Source organism: Leucoraja erinacea, chromosome 22, assembly GCF_028641065.1.
Source record: "Leucoraja erinacea ecotype New England chromosome 22, Leri_hhj_1, whole genome shotgun sequence".
NCBI lineage: Eukaryota > Metazoa > Chordata > Chondrichthyes > Rajiformes > Rajidae > Leucoraja > Leucoraja erinaceus.
The window spans coordinates 2,589,917-2,609,481 of record NC_073398.1 but is presented as its reverse complement, the minus strand read 5'-3'; the positions used below and the strand labels follow the sequence as shown (position 1 = coordinate 2,609,481).

Sequence of the window (19,565 nt, the reverse complement as noted above, 5' to 3'; positions counted from 1 at the left end):
AGGGGGACTCTGAGTAAGATGGCTAAAAATCACAGCCAAAAGTGGCAGCGTTTTTTTTCTAAAATCATGAAACAGAAAACAGTAAGTGGTCAAGATCAGAGTTTTAGTAATATAAGATATACAAACACACATATATATATCTATATTGATATATAAACATACACACACATGTATATATATTTATATATTTAAATATCTATATGTACTCACATATGAATATATATATATATATGTGTGTGTGTGGGTGGGTGTGTGTGGGTGTGTACACACACATATATATACACACACACACCATGCTCCTTTCTCCATGGTGGTGGCAGGCAGTGCTAGGCTTATTGAAGGTCAGGTTGGGACTCACCCAGGGCAGCTGCTGAGCAGTGAGCAATCATGAAGCCGGAGTTGAGGCCGCCTTCGTTGACCAGGAAGGCGGGCAGTTCACTCAGGGATGGGTTACACAGCCTCTCGATGCGCCTCTCACTGATAGCAGCCAATTCATGGACAGCGATGGCCAGATAGTCAAGGGCCTGCGTAAACACAAAACACACCAGCCAGTCCTGGTTATCACCACACTGGTCAGAACACAAAATACTGGGGGAACACAGCGGGTCAGGCAGCATCTTTTTAGACTTTAAACTTTTAGAGATACAGCATGGAAACAGGCCCTTCAGCCCACTGAGCCTGTTCCCTGTGCCTCTACATCACTGAACTAGTGATGCCATGTAAACATTCCACATAGAAATGTGAGGCCCAACTCAAATTGGAGGACCAGCACATCATATTATGCTTGTACAGCTTGCAACCCAACGGTATGAATATTTACTTCTCTAACTTCAAGTAACCTTTGCTTCCTCTCTCTCTTCATCCCTCCCAATCTTAGTTCTCTGAACAGTCTGACCAACCTCCGGATTAAATTTTACTCTCTATACATCCCCCTTTCATATCTCTCGTTTCCCTCTCATAGAAACATAAAAATTAGGTGCAGGAGTAGGCCATTCGGCCCTTCGAGCCTGCACCGCCATTCAATATGATCAATACGATGGCTGATCATCCAACTCAGTACCCCGTACCTGCCTTCTCTCCATACCCTCTGATCCCCTTAGCCACAAGGGCCACATCTAAGTCCCTCTTAAATATAGCCAATGAACTGCCCTCGACTACCCTCTGCGGCAGAGTGTTCCAGAGATTCACCACTCTCTGTGTGAAAAAAGTTCTTCTCATCTCGGTTTTAAAGGATTTCCCCCTTATCCTTAAGCTGTGACCCCTTGTCCTGGACTTCCCCAACATCGGGAACAATCTTCCTGCATCTAGCCTGTCCAACCCCTTAAGAATTTTGTAAGTTTCTATAAGATCCCCTCTCTGTCTCCTAAATTCTAGAGAGTATAAACCAAGTCTATCCAGTCTTTCTTCATAAGACAGTCCTGACATCCCAGGAATCAGTCTGGTGAACCTTCTCTGCACTCCCTCTATGGCAATAATGTCCTTCCACAGATTTGGAGACCAAAACTGTACGCAATACTCCAGGTGTGGTCTCACCAAGACTCTGTACAACTGCAGTAGAACCTCCCTGCTCCTATACTCAAATCCTTTTGCTATGAAAGCTAACATACCATTCGCTTTCTTCACTGCCTGCTGCACCTGCATGCCTACTTTCAATGACTGGTGTACCATGACACCCAGGTCTCGCTGCATCTCCCCTTTTCCTAGTCGGCCACCATTTAGATAATAGTCTGCTTTCCTGTTTTTGTCACCAAAATGGATAACCTCACATTTATCCACATTATACTGCATCTGCCAAACAATTGCCCACTCACCCAGCCTATCCAAGTCACCTTGCAGTCTCCTAGCATCCTCCTCACAGCTAACACTGCCCCCCAGCTTAGAGTCATCTGCAAACTTGGAGATATTGCCTTCAATTCCCTCATCCAGATCATTAATATATATTGTAAATAGCTGGGGTCCCAGCACTGAGCCTTGCGGTACCCCACTAGTCACTGCCTGCCATTGTGAAAAGGACCCGTTTACTCCTACTCTTTGCTTCCTGTTTGCCAGCCAGTTCTCTATCCACATCAATGCTGAACCCCAAATGCCGTGTACTTTAAGTTTGTATACTAATCTCTTATGTGGGACCTTGTCGAAAGCCTTCTGGAAGTCCAGATACACCACATCCACTGGTTCTCCCCTATCCACGCTACTAGTTACATCCTCGAAAAATTCTATAAGATTCGTCAGACATGATTTACCTTTCGTAAATCCATGCTGACTTTGTCCAATGATTTCACCACTTTCCAAATGTGCTGCTATCCCATCTTTAATAACTGACTCTAGCAGTTTCCCCACTACCGATGTTAGACTAACTGGTCTGTAATTCCCCGTTTTCTCTCTCCCTCCCTTCTTAAAAAGTGGGGTTACGTTTGCTACCCGCCAATCCTCAGGAATTACTCCAGAATCTATAGAGTTTTGAAAGATTATTACTAATGCATCCAATATTTCTGGAGCTACTTCCTTAAGTACTCTGGGATGCAGCCTATCTGGCCCTGGGGATTTATCGGCCTTTAATCCATATAATTTACCCAACACCACTTCCCGGCTAACCTGGATTTCACTCAATTCCTCCAACTCCTTTGACCCGCGGTCCTCTGCTATTTCTGGCAAATTATTTATGTCTTCCTTAGTGAAGACGGAACCAAAGTAGTTATTCAATTGGTCCGCCATATCCTTGTTCCCCATGATCAACTCACCTGTTTCTGACTGCAAGGGACCTATATTTGTTTTAACTAATCTTTTTCTCGTCACATATCTATAAAAGCTTTTGCAGTCAGTTTTTATGTTCCCTGCCAGTTTTCTTTCATAATCCATTTTTCCTTTCCTAATTAAGCCCTTCGTCCTCCTCTGCTGGTCTGAATTTCTCCCAGTCCTCCGGTATGCTGCTTTTTCTGGCTAATTTGTACGCATCATCCTTCGCTTTGATACTATCCCTGATTTCCCTTGTTATCCACGGATGTACTACCTTCCCTGATTTATTATTTTGCCAAACTGGGATGAACAATTTTTGTAGTTCATCCATGCAGTCTTTAAATGTCTTCCATTGCATATCCACCGTCAACCCTTTTAGAATTAATTGCCAGTCAATCTTGGCCAATTCACGTCTCATACCCTCAAAGTTACCTTTCTTTAAGTTCAGAACCATTGTTTCTGAATTAACAATGTCACTCTCCATCCTAATGAAGAACTCAACCATATTATGGTCACTCTTGCCCAAGGGGGCACGTACAACAAGATTGCTAACTAACCCTTCCTCATTACTCAATACCCAGTCTAAAATAGCCTGCTCTCTCGTTGGTTCCTCTACATGTTGATTTAGATAACTATCCCGCATACATTCCAAGAAATCCTCTTCCTCAGCACCCCTGCCAATTTGATTCACCCAATCTATATGTAGATTGAAGTCACCCATTATAACTCTCCCTTGATTCTCAGTCTGAAGAAGAATCTCAACCCAATAAGTCACTCAGTCCGTCAGTCCAGAGATGCTGCCTGTATCTACCTCCCCATTATTTCACCCAAATAACCCAGCTTCCAACAGCTCGTCTCCTTTGGAACGTTTAGGAGGAATTTCTTTAGACAGAGGGTGGTGAATCTGTGGAATTCATTGCCACTGATGGCTGAGGAGGACAAGTCAATGGATATTTTTAAGGTGGAGATTGATTAGTACGGGTGTCAGGGTTTATGGGGAGAAGGCAGGAGAATGGGGTTGAGAGGGAGAGTAGGAGAGAGTAGACTTGATGGGCCGAGTGGCCTATGTCTACTAGAACTTATGAACTTATCTTGTCACCTCTCATCTGAACTGTAAATATTTTAACGAAAAAGAACACTTACTTTTGCAGGATATTCTCCATGAAAGTTTCCTCCAGAAATGGTCTCTCCTCGTTCTGCAAACACCATCTCAACTCTGAGTTAAGGTCTATGACCAGAGATGGTGACATCTACAGAGGTTAACAAACTGGAACCCAAACTAGTCAGGTAGTTGCGGTCTGCACCAGAATGAAATGCTGATTTAATATTGCCCTGAATAAAACTTGTTCCAGAGGTTTCAGTGATTGCAGCCCGTCACCCTAGATCCCTACTCACCAGTGTGGCTGCATGGGCAACATCTCCACGGTTTACAGTGTTTCTGTAACATCAAGTGCAGAACCTCCACTGTTCACCATGGCATCAGATGGATGGCAACATCACTAGCTCCGTGTCCAACACCTTGGAGGCAGAGTCTCTCCCTAGAGGGAGAGTCTAGAACTAGAGGTCATAGCTACAGAATTAAAGGACGTTCTTTAAGGAAGGAGACGAGGAGACATTTATTTAGTCAGAGGGTGGTGAATCTGTGGAATTCATTGCCACAGAAGACTGTGGAGGCCAAGTCAGTGGATATTTTAAAGGCTGAGATAAATAGATTATTGATTAGTACGGGCGTCAGGGGTTATGGGGAGAAGATAGGAGAGAGAGATAGATCAGCCATCATTGAATGGCAGAGTAGATTTGATGGGCCGAATGACCTAATTCTACTCCTATCACTTAAGGGCCTGTCCCACTTCATGATTTTTTCGGCGACTGCGGGCGTCAGTGACTGAGGCCACAGTCGCCGATAAACAGTCAAGTTGTACGACAATCTACGCCAGGCTACGACACAGATGACTCAAGCTGCGGCAATCTGCGTCACAACTTCCAGGATCCCAACAGCGACAACATGCGACAGCGAATGACAGCGCCTACGCCATCCTGCGACCGCACAGACGTCAAACTGCGACAGCTGAAGTCAACATACGTCATCCCGCGACACGACACGGCAAGATGCGACCGGCTGCGTCACTGCCTACGACATCTGAGGACAACAGATTGGCGCATGATGACGCATGATGACGCATAATGAATTAGCCGAGGTCATGACCTTGCGTCACCATGCGTCACTGGGCATCACCCGCAGGACAGCCTACATCAGCGTGCGACAGGGCGCACGACTTAAGACACGCAGGTGTCGCGGAAAGATTTTGAACATTCCAAAATCCAGCGGCGGCAAGGAGATACCGTGCGTCATTACACGCACCACCCTACGTCACTCCGCATCACGCCGCGACCACGCCGCGCCGCGCCAACCTCTTTTCAAGCTGTCGCCGAAAATGTCGCCCAAGTTGGACAGGCCCTTTATGACCTTATGACTCCTTTACTTAGTTCAGTGGCCAGGTAAATAACTGTTTGAGTGGCCGATATTAAGTGCCACTGTAGCCATTTCTATCCTTTATGTCCACGCACACTCTGTGCAGTATTGACTCTCTCCTCTGCATTTCTTGTCCAAGTTACGATCACTTGGTCACGGGGAGGTGAGGAATGCCGTGGTCTCAGGGGAAGCTGACAAAGGATACTGGATTGTCGGTGGCGCTGTTGATTTCAGTCTCGATGATGTTTTTGACAAAGGCAATGGTATCGTTCACCACCCCATGTACCTGTGGGAGGCCACACCAGGGCATGAAACACAAAGTTAACTTCCCCTTTCAAAATGTAAACGTACACATTTAATGTTAGCGTCAGGTTTCACAGAGTCCAGGAGTCGTAGAGTGTGGAAACAGGCCCTTCGGCACCACTTGCCGAGACCGACCAACATGTCCCTGACTGCCTGATTCCATTTCAAATGACATAACAATTCTAAGTGCAGCCTTTCATTCCCCATTTTATTCATTTTTAGCCGATCAAATATCATGGATGTGACAGTGACGTTGATGGCTGTGAGAAGCTGGGGGGACCTGGTGCTGGGCTTTGAGGGGTCTGAGAGAGGAACGGATGAAGTACATAGAAATAAATAGTTTCTGGGGCGGCACGGTGGCGCAGCAGTAGAGTTGCTGCCTTACAGCGCCAGAGACCCGGGTTCGATCCTGATTACAGGTGCTGTCTGTACGGAGTTTGTACGTTCTCCCCGTGACCTGCGTGGGTTTTCTCCGGGTGCTCCGGTTGCCTCCCACGCTCCAAAGACGTACAAGTATGAGGGGGAACTTCTTTACTCAGAGAGTGGTGGCTGTGTAGAATGAGCTTCCAGTGAAGGTGGTGGAGGCAGGTTCGTTTTTATCAATTAAAAATAAATTGGATAGTTATATGGACGAGAAAGGAATGGAGGGTTATGGTCTGAGCGCAGGTATATGGGACTAGGGGAGAATACGTGTTCGGCACGGACTAGAAGGGTCGAGATGGCCTATTTCCGTGCTGTAATTGTTATATGGTTATATGGTTATATGGTTATAGTATGTAGGTTAATTGGCTTTGGTAAATCTGTAAATTGTCCCTAGTGTGTGTAGGATAATGCTAATGTATGAGGATCGCTGGTCGGCACGGACTCAGTGGGCCAAACGGCCTGTTTACGCGATGTATCTCTAAAGTCTAAAACATTTAACACCTACTTCTTAATCTAGACTTTCACTGTCCCTACTGAAATCTCCAATTTCAATGAAGAGTATTCATTTGATTGATTGATTGATTGAAAAAGAGAGCTTGAACTCACCAAGTCCACACCAACTATCGATCACTCATTCACACTAAATCTATGTCATCCAACTTTCTCATCCACCAGACACTGGATCAACCCGGGGGAAACATATGTGGTCACAGGGAGAACATACAAACTCCACACAGACAGAGGTGCGCTTTCAAACTTGGCATCAGGCAGCTCTATCTACAATGAAGATCTAGTCCTGCCATGATTGTGGGCTGGAAGATTCTGTGTACCACGTGTATATGGAGTATATGAGGCTGCAGTACTTGTTCCAGTGTCTAAAGGGGCTGCTCCTTGCCTTCTGGCTGCACTTCACACCCACCATCCTCATAGAAACATAGAAAATAGGTGCAGGAGGAGGCAATTCGGCCCTTCGAGCCAGCACCGCCATTCATTGTGATCATGGCTAATCGTCCCCAATCAATAACCCGTGCCTGCCTTCTCTCCCCAATGGAAATAAATAGGGTGTCCCCATCTTTGGACGCCCTGTGCGTAGGGGAGAGGGTGGGGCTGAAGAAGCCCTGGTTGGGTTGCTCCTAGGCCTGGCCAAGCTGGCCATCCGCAAGTCATGGTGGAAGAGCCGGCTGCCCGCCCCTATTCCGGGGTTACCCTATTCCGAGTCCGAGTGGGGTTAGAGATGGACTACGCACTGTCCACGGGCACCCTGGGGGATTTCCGGGACCGCTGCGTGTGGAATGCATTCTTGACAAGGAGTGTAATAGTGAAGCATTTAAAAATGTTTGTTTAGATAGTCGGGTGATTTTGTACTATGGTGGTGGGTTTGGCTGGCATTGTTTTCTATTGTATATATTATTGCAATAATTGATTACATTTATTTGTGTTAAAAAAAACGAAGCAAAAAAAAACAGCGCAGCGCTCCGTCAACAGCACCGATATATGAAACAATGAAGCTGCAGCATCAGGAAAGGAACGGCCATCGCAGTTTGACAGTGGGTGGGTGGGTGGATGGGTGGCTAGTGGTGGCTACATAACAAAAATTTAATGAATTATTGCAATAATATACATGAATTATTGCAATAATATACAATATACTCATAACTAAATATAATATTATACACCGATATTATGATCTTTGTCAAGGATGCATTCCACCCCCAGCGGTGCCCAGCGGTGCCGGAAATCGCCCAGGGTGCCCGTGGACAGCGTGTAGCCCCTCTCTAACACTGCCCGGGCGTGGATGTAACCCCGGTTCGGGCAGAGCCCTCTTCCGCCTGGCACCGTGACTCGTGGATGGTCAGCTTGACCAGGCCCAGGAGCAACATTGCTGCACACCTTGACAGACGAGACATATGCCATGCCCGCTGGCAAATGGTGAGCAGTGCCTACCTGTGGGCAGCATCGCAGAGTGTAGGCGTCCTGCACCCGGTTGCAGAACCGGTGGCTCTCTGTGAAGGAAAGCACAACGTTACGAGGAAGAAGCGGGAGGAAGGGGAAGACCCCGTGGAGCTGGAGCCCCGAGACCGAGGGCCCGCTGGTTAGGCCAGGCTCCCCCACCCGCTAGGCCAGGCTTACCAACACGCTAGGCCAGGCTCACCCACATGCTGGGCCAGGCTCACCCGCCCACTAGGCCAGGCTCACCCGCACGCTAGGCCAGGCTTACCCACACGCAAGGCCAGGCTCACCCACACGCTAGGCCAGGCTTACCCACACGCTAGGCCAGGCTTACCCACACGCTAGGCCAGGCTCCCCCACCCGCTAGGCCAGGCTCCCCCACACGCTAGGCCAGGCTTACCCACACGCTAGGCCAGGCTCCCCCACCCGCTAGGCCAGGCTTACCCACACGCTAGGCCAGGCTTACCCACCCGCTAGGCCAGGCTCCCCCACCCGCTAGGCCAGGCTTACCCACACGCTAGGCCAGGCTTACCCGCCTGCTAGGCCAGGCTTACCTGCCCGCTAGGCCAGGCTTACCCGCACGCTGGGCCAGGCTCCCCCACACGCTAGGCCAGGCTTACCCGCCCGCTAGGCCAAGCTTACCCGCCCGCTAGGCCAGGCTTACCCACACGCTAGGCCAGGCTTACCCACACACTTGACCAGGTTCACCCTCCCGCTGGGCCAGGCCCACCTGCCTGCTAGGCCAGGCTCACCTGCCCACTAGGCCAGGCTTACCCAATAATCCTCCGTCAGTTTCGCCACCTCCAACGTGACCCCACTACTCGCCACATCTTCCCATCTCCCCCCATATCTGCCTTCCGCAAAGACCGCTCCCTCCATAACTCCCTTGTCAATTCTTCCCTTCCCTCTCGGTCCACCCCCTCCCCGGGCACTTTCCCTTGCACCCGCAAGAGATGCAACACTTGTCCCTTTACCTCCCCCCTCGACTCCGTTCAAGGACCCAAGCAATCGTTCCAGGTGCGACAGAGGTTTACCTGCATCTCTTCCAACCTCATCTATTGCGTCCGCTGCTCTAGATGTCAGCAGATCTATATCGGTGAGACCAAGCGGGGAGGTTGGGCGATCGTTTCGCCGAACACCTCCGCTCGGTCCGCAATAACCAAGCTGACCTCCCGGTGGCTCAGCACTTCAACTCCCCCTCCCACTCCGCCTCCGACCTCTCTGTCCTGGGTCTCCTCCATGGCCACAGCGAGCAGCACCGGAAATTGGAGGAACAGCACCTCATATTCCGTTTGGGGAGTCTGCACCCCGGGGGCATGAACATCGACTTCTCCCAATTCTGTTAGTCCTTGCTGTCTCCTCCCCTTCCTCAGCTCCCCTGCTGTCTCCTCCCACCCTCCAGCCTTCCGGCTACTCCTCCTTTTCCCTTTCTTGTCCCCACCCACCCCCACCCCTGATCAGTCTGAAGAAGGGTTTCGGCCCGAAACGTTGCCTATTTCCTTCGCTCCATAGATGCTGCTGCACCCGCTGAGTTTCTCCAGCTTTTCTGTGTAACCCAGGCTTACCCACACGTTTGGCCAGGCTCACCTGCCTGCTAGGCCAGGCTTACCCGCCCGCTAGGCCAGGCTTACCCGCACGCTAGGCCGGGCTTACCCACCGCAGACGGAGAATCCGCGTAGAAAGCGTTTTATTCGGATGCATCACAGCTTGGCTTGGAAACAGCTCCATCCAAGACCACAAAAAATTGCAGAGAATTGTAGACGCAGCCCAGACCATCACACAAACCAACCTCCCTTCCACTGACTCCATTTACACCTTATGCTGCTGCATAATCAAGGCTGAGTCGCACCCTGGCCTCTACCTCTTCTCCCCTCTCCCATCGGGCAAAAGCTGCAGAAGTGTGAAAACGCACACCTCCAAATTCAGGGACAGTTTCTTCCCAGCTGTTATCCTACCAACAACTAGAGAGTGGTCCTGAATAACTAACTTGGTGATCCTCAAACTATATTTGATCGGACTTTACTGCCTTTACCTTGCACTAAACGTCATGCCCTTATCATGTATCTGTACATTGCGGATGGCTTGATTGTAATCATGTGTTGTCTTTCCGCTGACTGGTTAGCACGCAACAAAAGCTTTACACTGTACCTCAGTGTATGTGACAATAAATTAAACTGAACTAAAGTGAACTGAACGCACGTGTAGACCCGGCTCTCCCACCCAGAGTGCAAGGAGTCTGAAGGGGCTGCTCCTCAAGTTTTGGCTGCACTTTAGCCCCAGGCTCCTGATCTTACGGAGAGGGGAGGGTCGGGAGGAAGGGGGAGAGGGGGGACTGCTTTGCTTTTGTGACCTGACCAAGATGGCCACCCCCGGGTCCAGACAGCGGGCAGTCGATGGTCACACCAGAGTCGACTCTCTGCCCCTCTTCCGGGCCTATGTCCGTGCCCATGTGTCCCTGGAGAGGGAGCACGTGGTGTCCACGGGGACTCTGTAGCCCTCCGTGAACGCTGGTCGCCGCGGGGGGTCGAGTGTATGGTAGAAAATGTTAACAACAATGTAATCTGATAACTGTTTGATTGGTGTTTGTAAACTGTCCTGATTTTCGATTTCCGCAGTCTCCATTTTGTTATTACTCTGTATTTGTCTTTAATTGAATAAAAGCTGTTTGTTAATAAAAAAAGAGTGGAAGGGGTGGGTGGGAGGACCGGTAAGCAGACCGACTGTGGGGGGAGTGGGCCGCTGGAGGCTCTGCAGCAGCCTGGGGCTCGGCTGGTCCAAGAGGCTGAGCGCACGCGGTCTACAGCGGTGGAGCAGCGGCGGAAGACACCATGGCTACGCTTGGCCAAGCCGGGACTTGGATCTTGATGAAATGGCGGCAAACTTGGCGGCACCAGCATTATATGCAAAATTTATTTTGCTGTGTAATGTTTAATTGCATACAGTATGTGACGATAAATATCCATTGAAGCATCGGACCATTGAGGAATTGGAGCGAACCTCCTGGCAGTGGTGGTGGCGGGAGGGAGGGAGGGAGGGAGGGCTTACCTGCTATCTCGGAGGGATGATGGTCGGAGCCCAGCAGCGAGCGGAATCGGAAGGCCACCTCGATCTGCCCAGGGTGCGGCCGCAGTTCGTGAATGTCTACACACGCGGGAGAAAGGAGAGTTTAAGGGCGGCACGGTGGCGCAGTGCTAGAGCTTACAGCGCCAGAGACCCGGGTTCCATCCTGACTACGGCTGCTGTCTGTACTGCGTGGGTTTTCTCCAGGATCTCCGGTTTCTTCCCACACTCCAAAGACGTACAAGTTTGTTGGTTAATTGGCTTGGTGTAATAGTCCCTAGTGTGTAGGCTAGTGTTAGTGTGCGGGGATCGCTGGTCGGCGTAGATTCAGAGGGCTGAACGACCTGTTTCCGCTCTGTATCTCTAAACTAAACTGAACTAATAAATTGAACACCAGCAGTAACCATGAGGCAGCAATTATTCTCAGAAAGGCTGCATCATCTCGTTGTAACATAGTGATTCAAAGATTTATATAATGACGTAGTTATTGAGGGAATGGAAGGATATGCGTCATGTCCAGGCAGATGAGATTAGTTCGGACAGTTTACAGCCCTGATGCATGAATATTGAGTTATCTAACTTCAAGTAACCCTTGCATCCCCTCTCTCTGTCTCTGCCCCTCCCCCACCCTAGACCTCCTGCTAATGTCACCATTTGTATTCCTTCGCTATCACCTCATCCCCAGCCAACAATGGACCATTGTGGGCTCCACCTTTCCTGAGTCATCGATGCCGACTCCGCTTTATTCTGTACCTTTCCACATCTGCACCAGATGATCATCTATTCCATTCTCCAGAGCTGCTGCCTGACCCACCATCTCCTTTGCACCTCCGATTTCTGGATTCTCTCCCCATTTAGAAAATAGTTCACGCCTTTATTCCTACTTGCAAAATGCATGACTCCACACTTTGCTACACTATATTCCATCTGCCACTTCTCTGCCCACTCTCCCAACCTGTCCAAGTCCTTCTGCAGAGTCCCTGCTTTCACTACACCACCTGCACTTCCACCTATTTTCGTATCATCTGCAAACTTGGCCACAAAGCCTTAATTCCCCTCGTCCAAATCATTAATATACAACGTGAAGACTAGTGGTCCCAGCACCGAACCCTGAGGAACTCCGCTAGTCACTGGCAGCCAACCAGAAAAAGCCCCCTTTATTGCTTTGCCTTCTGCTACCCAGCCAACCTGCTGTCCATGCTGGTATCTATCCTTTGATACCGCGGGCTCTCATCTTCCTTAGCGGCCTCACGTATGGCACTTTATCAAAGGCTTTCTGACAATCTAAGTAAACAACATCCACAGACTCTCCTTTGTCTGTCCTGCTATTTACTCTCAGGCACTATATAATTTCCTTTCTTGATGTCCAGTACCAACCTGGTTTTCCCAGTCCACCTGCATTTTGAAATCTCCCACGACCACCATAGTAGCATTGCCTTTCTTACATGCCAATTGTATCCCCCTGATGTAACTTGCATCCTCTATCCTGGCTATTGTTTGGGGGCCTGTAAATAACTCCCTGTAGGGTCCTTTTGCCCTTTTAATTTCACAGCTCTATCCACAATGACTCTACATCTTCTGATCCTATGTCACCCTCTGAATTTCATTCTTTACCAACAGAACTACCCCGCCCCCCCTGCCTAGCTTTTTGTCTTTCCGATACAATGTACAACCCTGAATATTCAGCTCCCAGCTCCGATCCTCTTGTAGCCACGTCTCTGTAATGCCTACAACATTAAAGCTACCAATTTCCAACTGTGCTACAAGCTCATCCACTCTGTTCCTTATGCTACGTGCCTGATTCAAATATAACACCTTCAAGTCAGTGTTGATCACCGCTCCTGTCACAACCATCCCGATTTTACCCAACCTTACACTCTGCTCCCTTTTTCAATTTTCTGTCTGTTATTTCTGGAGACTTCCATGACCTTTCCTGCACGCCCTTTCCCGTTAACTCCATGTGTACGCTTCCACATTGTTGACCCACGGGCACGGGGAGAACGTACAAACTCCGTACAGACGGAACCCGTAGTCAGGATCGAAGCCGGGTCTCTGGCGCCGTGAGGCAGCAACTCTACTGCTGCTTGCGTGGTGAAGGTTCTCTTAACTGAGTCATTTGGGATTTCTTTACTGGAATAGTTATGTACTGTGTGAAGGACGGGCTTGAAGCATCATCCACACTGTAGTTCAGTCTTGCACCTGCATCCCTTGCAAACTAATGTTTAGTTGAGTGTAGAGATGCAGCGCTGAAACAGGTCCTTCGGCCCACTTAGCCCGTGCTGGGCATCCATCAACTGTTCTGTGTTGTCCCACATTCTCACCCACTAGCAGCAATTTTACAGAGGCCAAGATACCTGCAAACCCCGCCCACGTTTGGGATGTGGGAGGAAACGGGGACACCCGTAGAAAACCCACGCAGTCACATGGAGAACGTGCGTGACAAAGGAGGACCTGGTGTGCGATACTTTGTCGGTGCCCTTTAGGTGGCGATACTTTGCATACCTTGTGTATGCAAAACAAAAGATATGCGACAATAAAATATCATTCATTCATTCAAACTTCTCACAGACAGCACCGGAGGTGTGGATCGAACCTGGGTCTCTGGCGCTGTGAGGCAGCTGTTCTACCATGTGCAGCACTGTGCCACCACGGTTTATTTACCAGCGTTGGCTATGGGTGGGCACGCTGCGATCTGTGGTCGCGGGAAGGTTTACAAGAATGATTCCAGGAATGAGTGGGTTAGCACATGATGAGTGTTTGTCGGCACTGGGCCTGTACTCGCTGGAGCTCAGAAGGTTGAGGGTGGACCTCATTGACACTTACAGAATAATGAAAGGCATAGATAGAGTGGATGTGGAAAGGATGTTTCCACTGGTGGGAGAATCTAGAAATCTAGAGGTCATAGAATTAAAGGACGCTCTTTTAGAAAAGAGGTGAGGAGGAACTTCTTTAGTCAGAGGGTAGTTAATCTGTGGAACTCATTGACACAGAGGGCTGTGGAGGCCAAGTCAGTGGATGTTTTTAATGATAGATAAATTCAGATAGACAAATTCTTGATTTGATCGGGTGTCAAGGGTTATGGGGAGATGGCAGGAAAATGGGATTAGGAGGCAGAGATCAGCGGAGATTGAATGGCGGAGTGGACTCGATGGGCCAAATGTCCTAATTTTGCTCCCATAACTTGTGGACTTGTGAAGGTACGTAAGGCCGGCATTGTTGACAGTCAGCGTTCACTCACTGTGAAGGCGTTACAGAGGGCGGGCGGTCAGTGGGAGAAGGATGCTCGGTTTCTGCAGGAGAGTCTGTGCAGGCTCCGCGCTGGTCACTCACCGCTGTCGAAGGCTCTGGTGGTGCCTTTGAGAACCTCCAGCGTGAGTGCGGCGATAATGTCCGCCTGCCGGGCGATGGCCACGGCTCGCTCCACTGCCTCAGCGCCCAGAGACGTGATCATCTGTGTCCCGTTGATCAGCGCCAGCCCCTGGGTGTGAACACAAAGCACGGGATGTCGTTAACACCATCGCCGCTGAAACAGCCCCCACACCATTCAAACCCAGAGACACGGAGCAGTGAGTTAGAAGTGCCAGGACAGGGTGGGAGGACATTCACCCATCGAGTCTATGCTGGCCCCTTGGGGAGTAATACAGTCAGTCGCAGTGTGAGGGCAGTGGAGCTCAGCAGCTGCAGTGAAACGGACGATGAGGAATAAATGGTCCAGCTATCGATGACAGCCCAACGCTGGCCACAGTGTTGTCCCACTGGCACTGGCCCCAGTGTTGGCCCACTGGCACTGGTCCCAGTGTTGTCCCACTGGCACTGGCCCCAGGGATGTCCCAACTGGCACTGGTCCCAGTGCTGTCCCACTGGCACTGGTCCCAGTGTCACAGACCCACTGGCACTGGCCCCAGTGTTGTCTCACTGGCACTGGCCCCAGTGATGTTCCACTGGCACTGCCCCCAGTGATGTTCCACTGGCACTGCCCCCAGTGGTGTTCCACTGGCACTGGCCCCAGTGTTGTCTCACTGGCACTGGCCCCAGGGATGTCCCACTGGCACTGGTCCCAGTGATGTTCCACTGGCACTGGTCCCAGTGTTGTCCCACTGACACTGACCCCAGTGTCACAGACCCACTGGCACTGGCCCCAGTATTGTCTCACTGACACTGGCCCCAGTGTTGTCTCATTGGCACTGGCCCTAGTGTTGTCCCATTGACACTGGCCCCAGTGTTGTCCCTTTTGCACTGGCCCCAGTGTTGTCCCACTGACACTGGCCCCAGTGTTGTCCCTTTTGCACTGGCCCCAGTGTTGTCCCACTGACACTGGCCCCAGTGTTGTCCCTTTTGCACTGGCCCCAGTGGTGTCCCACTGACACTGGCCCCAGTGTTGTCCCACTGGCACTGGCCCCAATGTTGTCCCACTGACATTGGCCCCAGTGATATCACACTGGCACTGGCCCCAATGTTGTCCCACTAACACTGGCCCCAGTGATATCACACTGGCACGGGCTCCAGTGTTGAGACTCCAGACCCAGCGCTGTCCCCAGTGTTACTGACCCACTGGCACACTGTGCACAACCACCGGTGGCAATGAATTCCACAGATTCACCAAATCTCACTTACGTAATTCATCCACTTCTTTCCAAAGAAACGTCCTTTCATTCTGAGGCCCAGTGACGTCAAACGCTCATCACAAGTTAACCCACTCATTCCTGGGATCATTCTCATTAACTCCCTCTGCACCCTCTCCAACACCAGCAGAACCTTCCTTAGATATGGGGGCCCAAAGCTCCTCACAATATTCCAAATGGTTTGGAATTATTGGACGACACAGAATCCCAGGTACTGACGAGAAGATTCTGGCTTCACGATGGAACGATGAGTGGTTTGACAGGGTGACCAGGGCCTGGATAAATATTCCATGAAAGGACATGCCCTAGAAGGTCAGCTGGGGACAACAACCCTACAGTCATCCAGCACCAAAGGCTAAATGCACAACCTCACACATCATCTTGTGGTCATGGACAATAAAGCTGCCATGGCTCGTTGGTCAGCGGGACCAGGAGGGAGCTGTAGACGTCAGGCACAAGGGGCAAAGGCCAGTGGGAGGGTGAACCGGGGTAATGCCTCCAGCACCTTCAAGATGCAGGAGGTGCCCCCGGGACACAAAGATGGCCGGGAGAGGAGAGGAGATGGAAGTCGGATTGTGGGAACTGCTCCAGTGCATCAAACGTGCGGGCCGACCGGACTTTGGACTTTGGATAACCTCGCCAAAAATGGTGGTGCCCGCGTGTGTAAATATGCAAACGCAGTGTCAATGTGCAGTTGCATTTGTGACAAATACAACACTATTGAACTATTAATGAGCAGAGCCAGGCTGGTCAAAACTTCCTCGTGAAATCAGGCAAATCTGTAACTAACCTCTCCAGGGGCTGTGCTTGGGGGACAATAGGTGCAGGAGTAGGCCATATGGCCCTTCAAGCCTGGACCGTCATTCAATGTGATCATGGCTGATCGTCCACAATCAGTACCCCCATTCCTGCCTTCTCCCCATACACCCTGATTACACTATCGTCAAGAGCCCTATCTAGCTCTTTCTTGAAAGTTTCCAGAGAAACGGCTTCCACTGCCCTCTGAGGCAGAGAATTCCACAGACTCATAATTCTCTGTGTGAAAAAGTGGTTCCTCGTCTCTCTTCTAAATGGATTACCGCTTATTCTTAAACTGTGGCCCCTGGTTCTGGACTCCCCCAACATCAGGAACAGTTTAGAGATACAGCACGGAAACAGGCTCTTTGGCCCACCAAGTCCGCACCAACCAGCGATCTCCACACACTAACACACGCCAAAACAATTTACAATTTTACCAAAGCCAATTAACCTACAAACCTGTACGTATTTGGAGTGTGGGAGGAAACCGGAGCACCAGGAGAAAACCCACACAGGTCACGTACAAACTCTGTACGGACAGCATCTGTGGTTAGGATCAAACCTGGGTCTCTGGTACTGTAAGGCAGCAACTCTGCCGCTGCGCCACCGTGCCGCTAAATGCTTGGTTAGTTGAGGAATAGAATAGGCTGGAGGGGAAGAATGTCCTCCTCTTCTGTGAACATTCAGTCTGGAGAAAGAGTGATGAAAGATGTGAAGGTGTCACCAACTGTGAAGGTGATTCATAATCACCAATTATACAGGTGGGTGGCACGGTGGCGCAGTGGTAGAGTCGCTGCTTTACAGCGCCAGAGCCCCGGGTTCGATCCCGACTACGGGTGCTGTCTGTCCGGAGTTTGTACGTTCTCCCCGTGACCACTTCGGTTTCATCCCACACTCCAAAGACGTACAGGTTTTGTAGGTTAATTGTCTTGGTCAAATTGTAAATTGTCCCCAGTGTCAAGTCAAGTCAAGTCAAGTTTATTTGTCACATACACATACGAGATGTGCAGTGAAATGAAAGCGGCAATGCTCGCGGACTTTTGTGCAAAAGACAAACAACAAAACAACCAAACAAATTATAAACACAATCATAACACACATATTCTTTTACATAATAAATAATGGAAGGAAAAACGTTCAGTAGAGTTAGTCCCTGGTGAGATAGGCGTTTACAGTCTGAATGGCCTCTGGGAAGAAACTCCTTCTCAACCTCTCCGTTCTCACCGCATGGCAACGGAGGCGTTTGCCTGACCGTAGCAGCTGGAACAGTCCATTGCAGGGGTGGAAGGGGTCTCCCATGATTTTATTTGCTCTGGAGTTGCACCTCCTGTTGTATAGTTCCTGCAGGGGGGTGAGTGAAGTTCCCATAGTGCGTTCGGCCGAACGCACTACTCTCTGCAGAGCCTTCTTGTCCTTGGCAGAGCAATTCCCAAACCAATGGTAATGTTCCCAGACAAGATGCTTTCCACCGCCGCTGCGTAGAAGCACTGGAGGATCCTCGGAGACACTCTGAATTTCCTCAATTGCCTGAGGTGGTAAAGGCACTGCCTTGCCTTACTCACGAGTGCTGAGGCGTGTGATGTCCCATGTCATATCCTCGGAGATGTGGACTCCCAGATATTTAAAACAGTTCACCCTATCCACAGGATCCCCATTTATCCTCGGATGATGTGCCCTCCTAAAGTCCATGATCAGTGTGTGTAGGATGGTGTTAATGTGTGGGGATCGCTGGTCGGTGCGGACTCGGTGTGCCGAAGGACATGTTTCCGTGCTGTATCTCTAAACCAAACTAAACTAAACAGCGGCACAGTTAAAATAACCCCGACTGACGCTACTCACTGCCAGGTAGCGTTTGAAGAGTGACCCTGCGTGCAATACAAGGCACACACACTGCGACTGGTCAATGGTTTACAGCAGCAGCCTTCACCTGCACCCAGTATTTACACAGCCCACAGATCAACCTCACTGAAGATAGAAGAACCAGCACCAGCTGGGAGTGTCTGCAGTTTGACCACCACGGGTCTGTCTATCAGTTGAAGAATCATCGAGTCTTACAGCGTGGAAACAGGCCCTTCAGCCCAACCTGCCCACACCGGCGAACTCCCTCTAAACCTGTCCTATCCATAAAAAATTATAAACATGTCTTCAATACAAAGGCGGCACGATGGAGCAGCGGTAGAGTTGCTGCCTTACAGCGCCGGGTTCCATCCTGACTACGGGTGCTGACTGTACGGAGTTTGTACGTTCACCCCGTGACCTGTGTGGGTTTTTCTCCGGGTGCTCCGGTTTCCTCCCACACTCCAAAGACGTACAGGTTCGTCGGTTAATTGGCCCCCATCGCCTTGACGTGGAAATACGGAGTGAACTGCACTCTTAGACTTCTCTGACTACCTGCCTCCCTTCCTCTGCCTGCTGGTCAGCTATTCCCCCTCTAAGTGCTTGTCCTTAAGTTACCCGCATCCTCTCTAGTGTCTCTGGACCCTTGTCATGACACGCGCAATGTAGTGCACAACTACATACCCCTCCGCGCTCCTCAGTGGGACCGGCCCCGCGTGGCCATATGATGCACGTGCGCCTCAACGTGACCATGGTCGTGTAATTTGCATGCCAAGGACACGTAAGTGGGACAGGCCCTTCACACCTCACATTCCTATTAAATCTATTCCCCTTCATCTTAAACATATGTCCTCTAGTCCTCGATTCACTTACTCTGGGCAAGAGATTCCGTGTTTCTACCCAATCTATTCCTCTCATGATTTTATACACCTCTATAAGATTACCCCTCATCTTCTTGCTCTCCAAGGAATAGTCATGGGCTACCCAACATCTCCCTGAAGCTCAGACCCTCTAGTCCTGGCAACATCCTCGTAAATCTTCTCTGTACCCTTTCCAGCTTGACAACATCTTTCCTATAACATGGTCACTATCTGCAAAATCACCCACTTTTGTATAATCAGCAAACTTGCTAATCTTGCCCTGTATGTTCTCATCCAAATCATTGATGTAGATGACAAGCAGTAATGGGCCCAGCACCAAACCCTGAGGTACACCGCTAGTCACAGGCCTCCAGTCCAAGAAGCAACCTTTCACCATCCTTCCATCAAGCCAATTTTCTATCCATTCAGCTATCTCTCCTCGGATCCCATGCGATCTAACCTTCCAGAGTAGCCTACTATGTGGAACCTTGTCAAATGCTTTGCCAG

At 50.0% G+C, this 19,565-nt stretch overlaps 1 protein-coding gene across 2 annotated transcripts in view; it reads right to left on the bottom strand.

Moving 5' to 3' along the window:
- Positions 1 to 19,565, bottom strand: part of hal (histidine ammonia-lyase) — a 90,640-nt gene that overhangs the window by 15,072 nt on the left and 56,003 nt on the right. For both annotated transcript variants that reach the window (XM_055652766.1, XM_055652765.1), the window contains 6 exons: positions 14,273 to 14,420; positions 10,928 to 11,023; positions 7,877 to 7,935; positions 5,412 to 5,492; positions 3,877 to 3,942; positions 359 to 524 (listed from right to left, as the gene is read on the bottom strand). In XM_055652766.1, the coding sequence (XP_055508741.1) occupies positions 359 to 524; positions 3,877 to 3,942; positions 5,412 to 5,492; positions 7,877 to 7,935; positions 10,928 to 11,023; positions 14,273 to 14,420 (616 nt within the window). The remainder of the gene's footprint in view (positions 1 to 358; positions 525 to 3,876; positions 3,943 to 5,411; positions 5,493 to 7,876; positions 7,936 to 10,927; positions 11,024 to 14,272; positions 14,421 to 19,565) is intronic.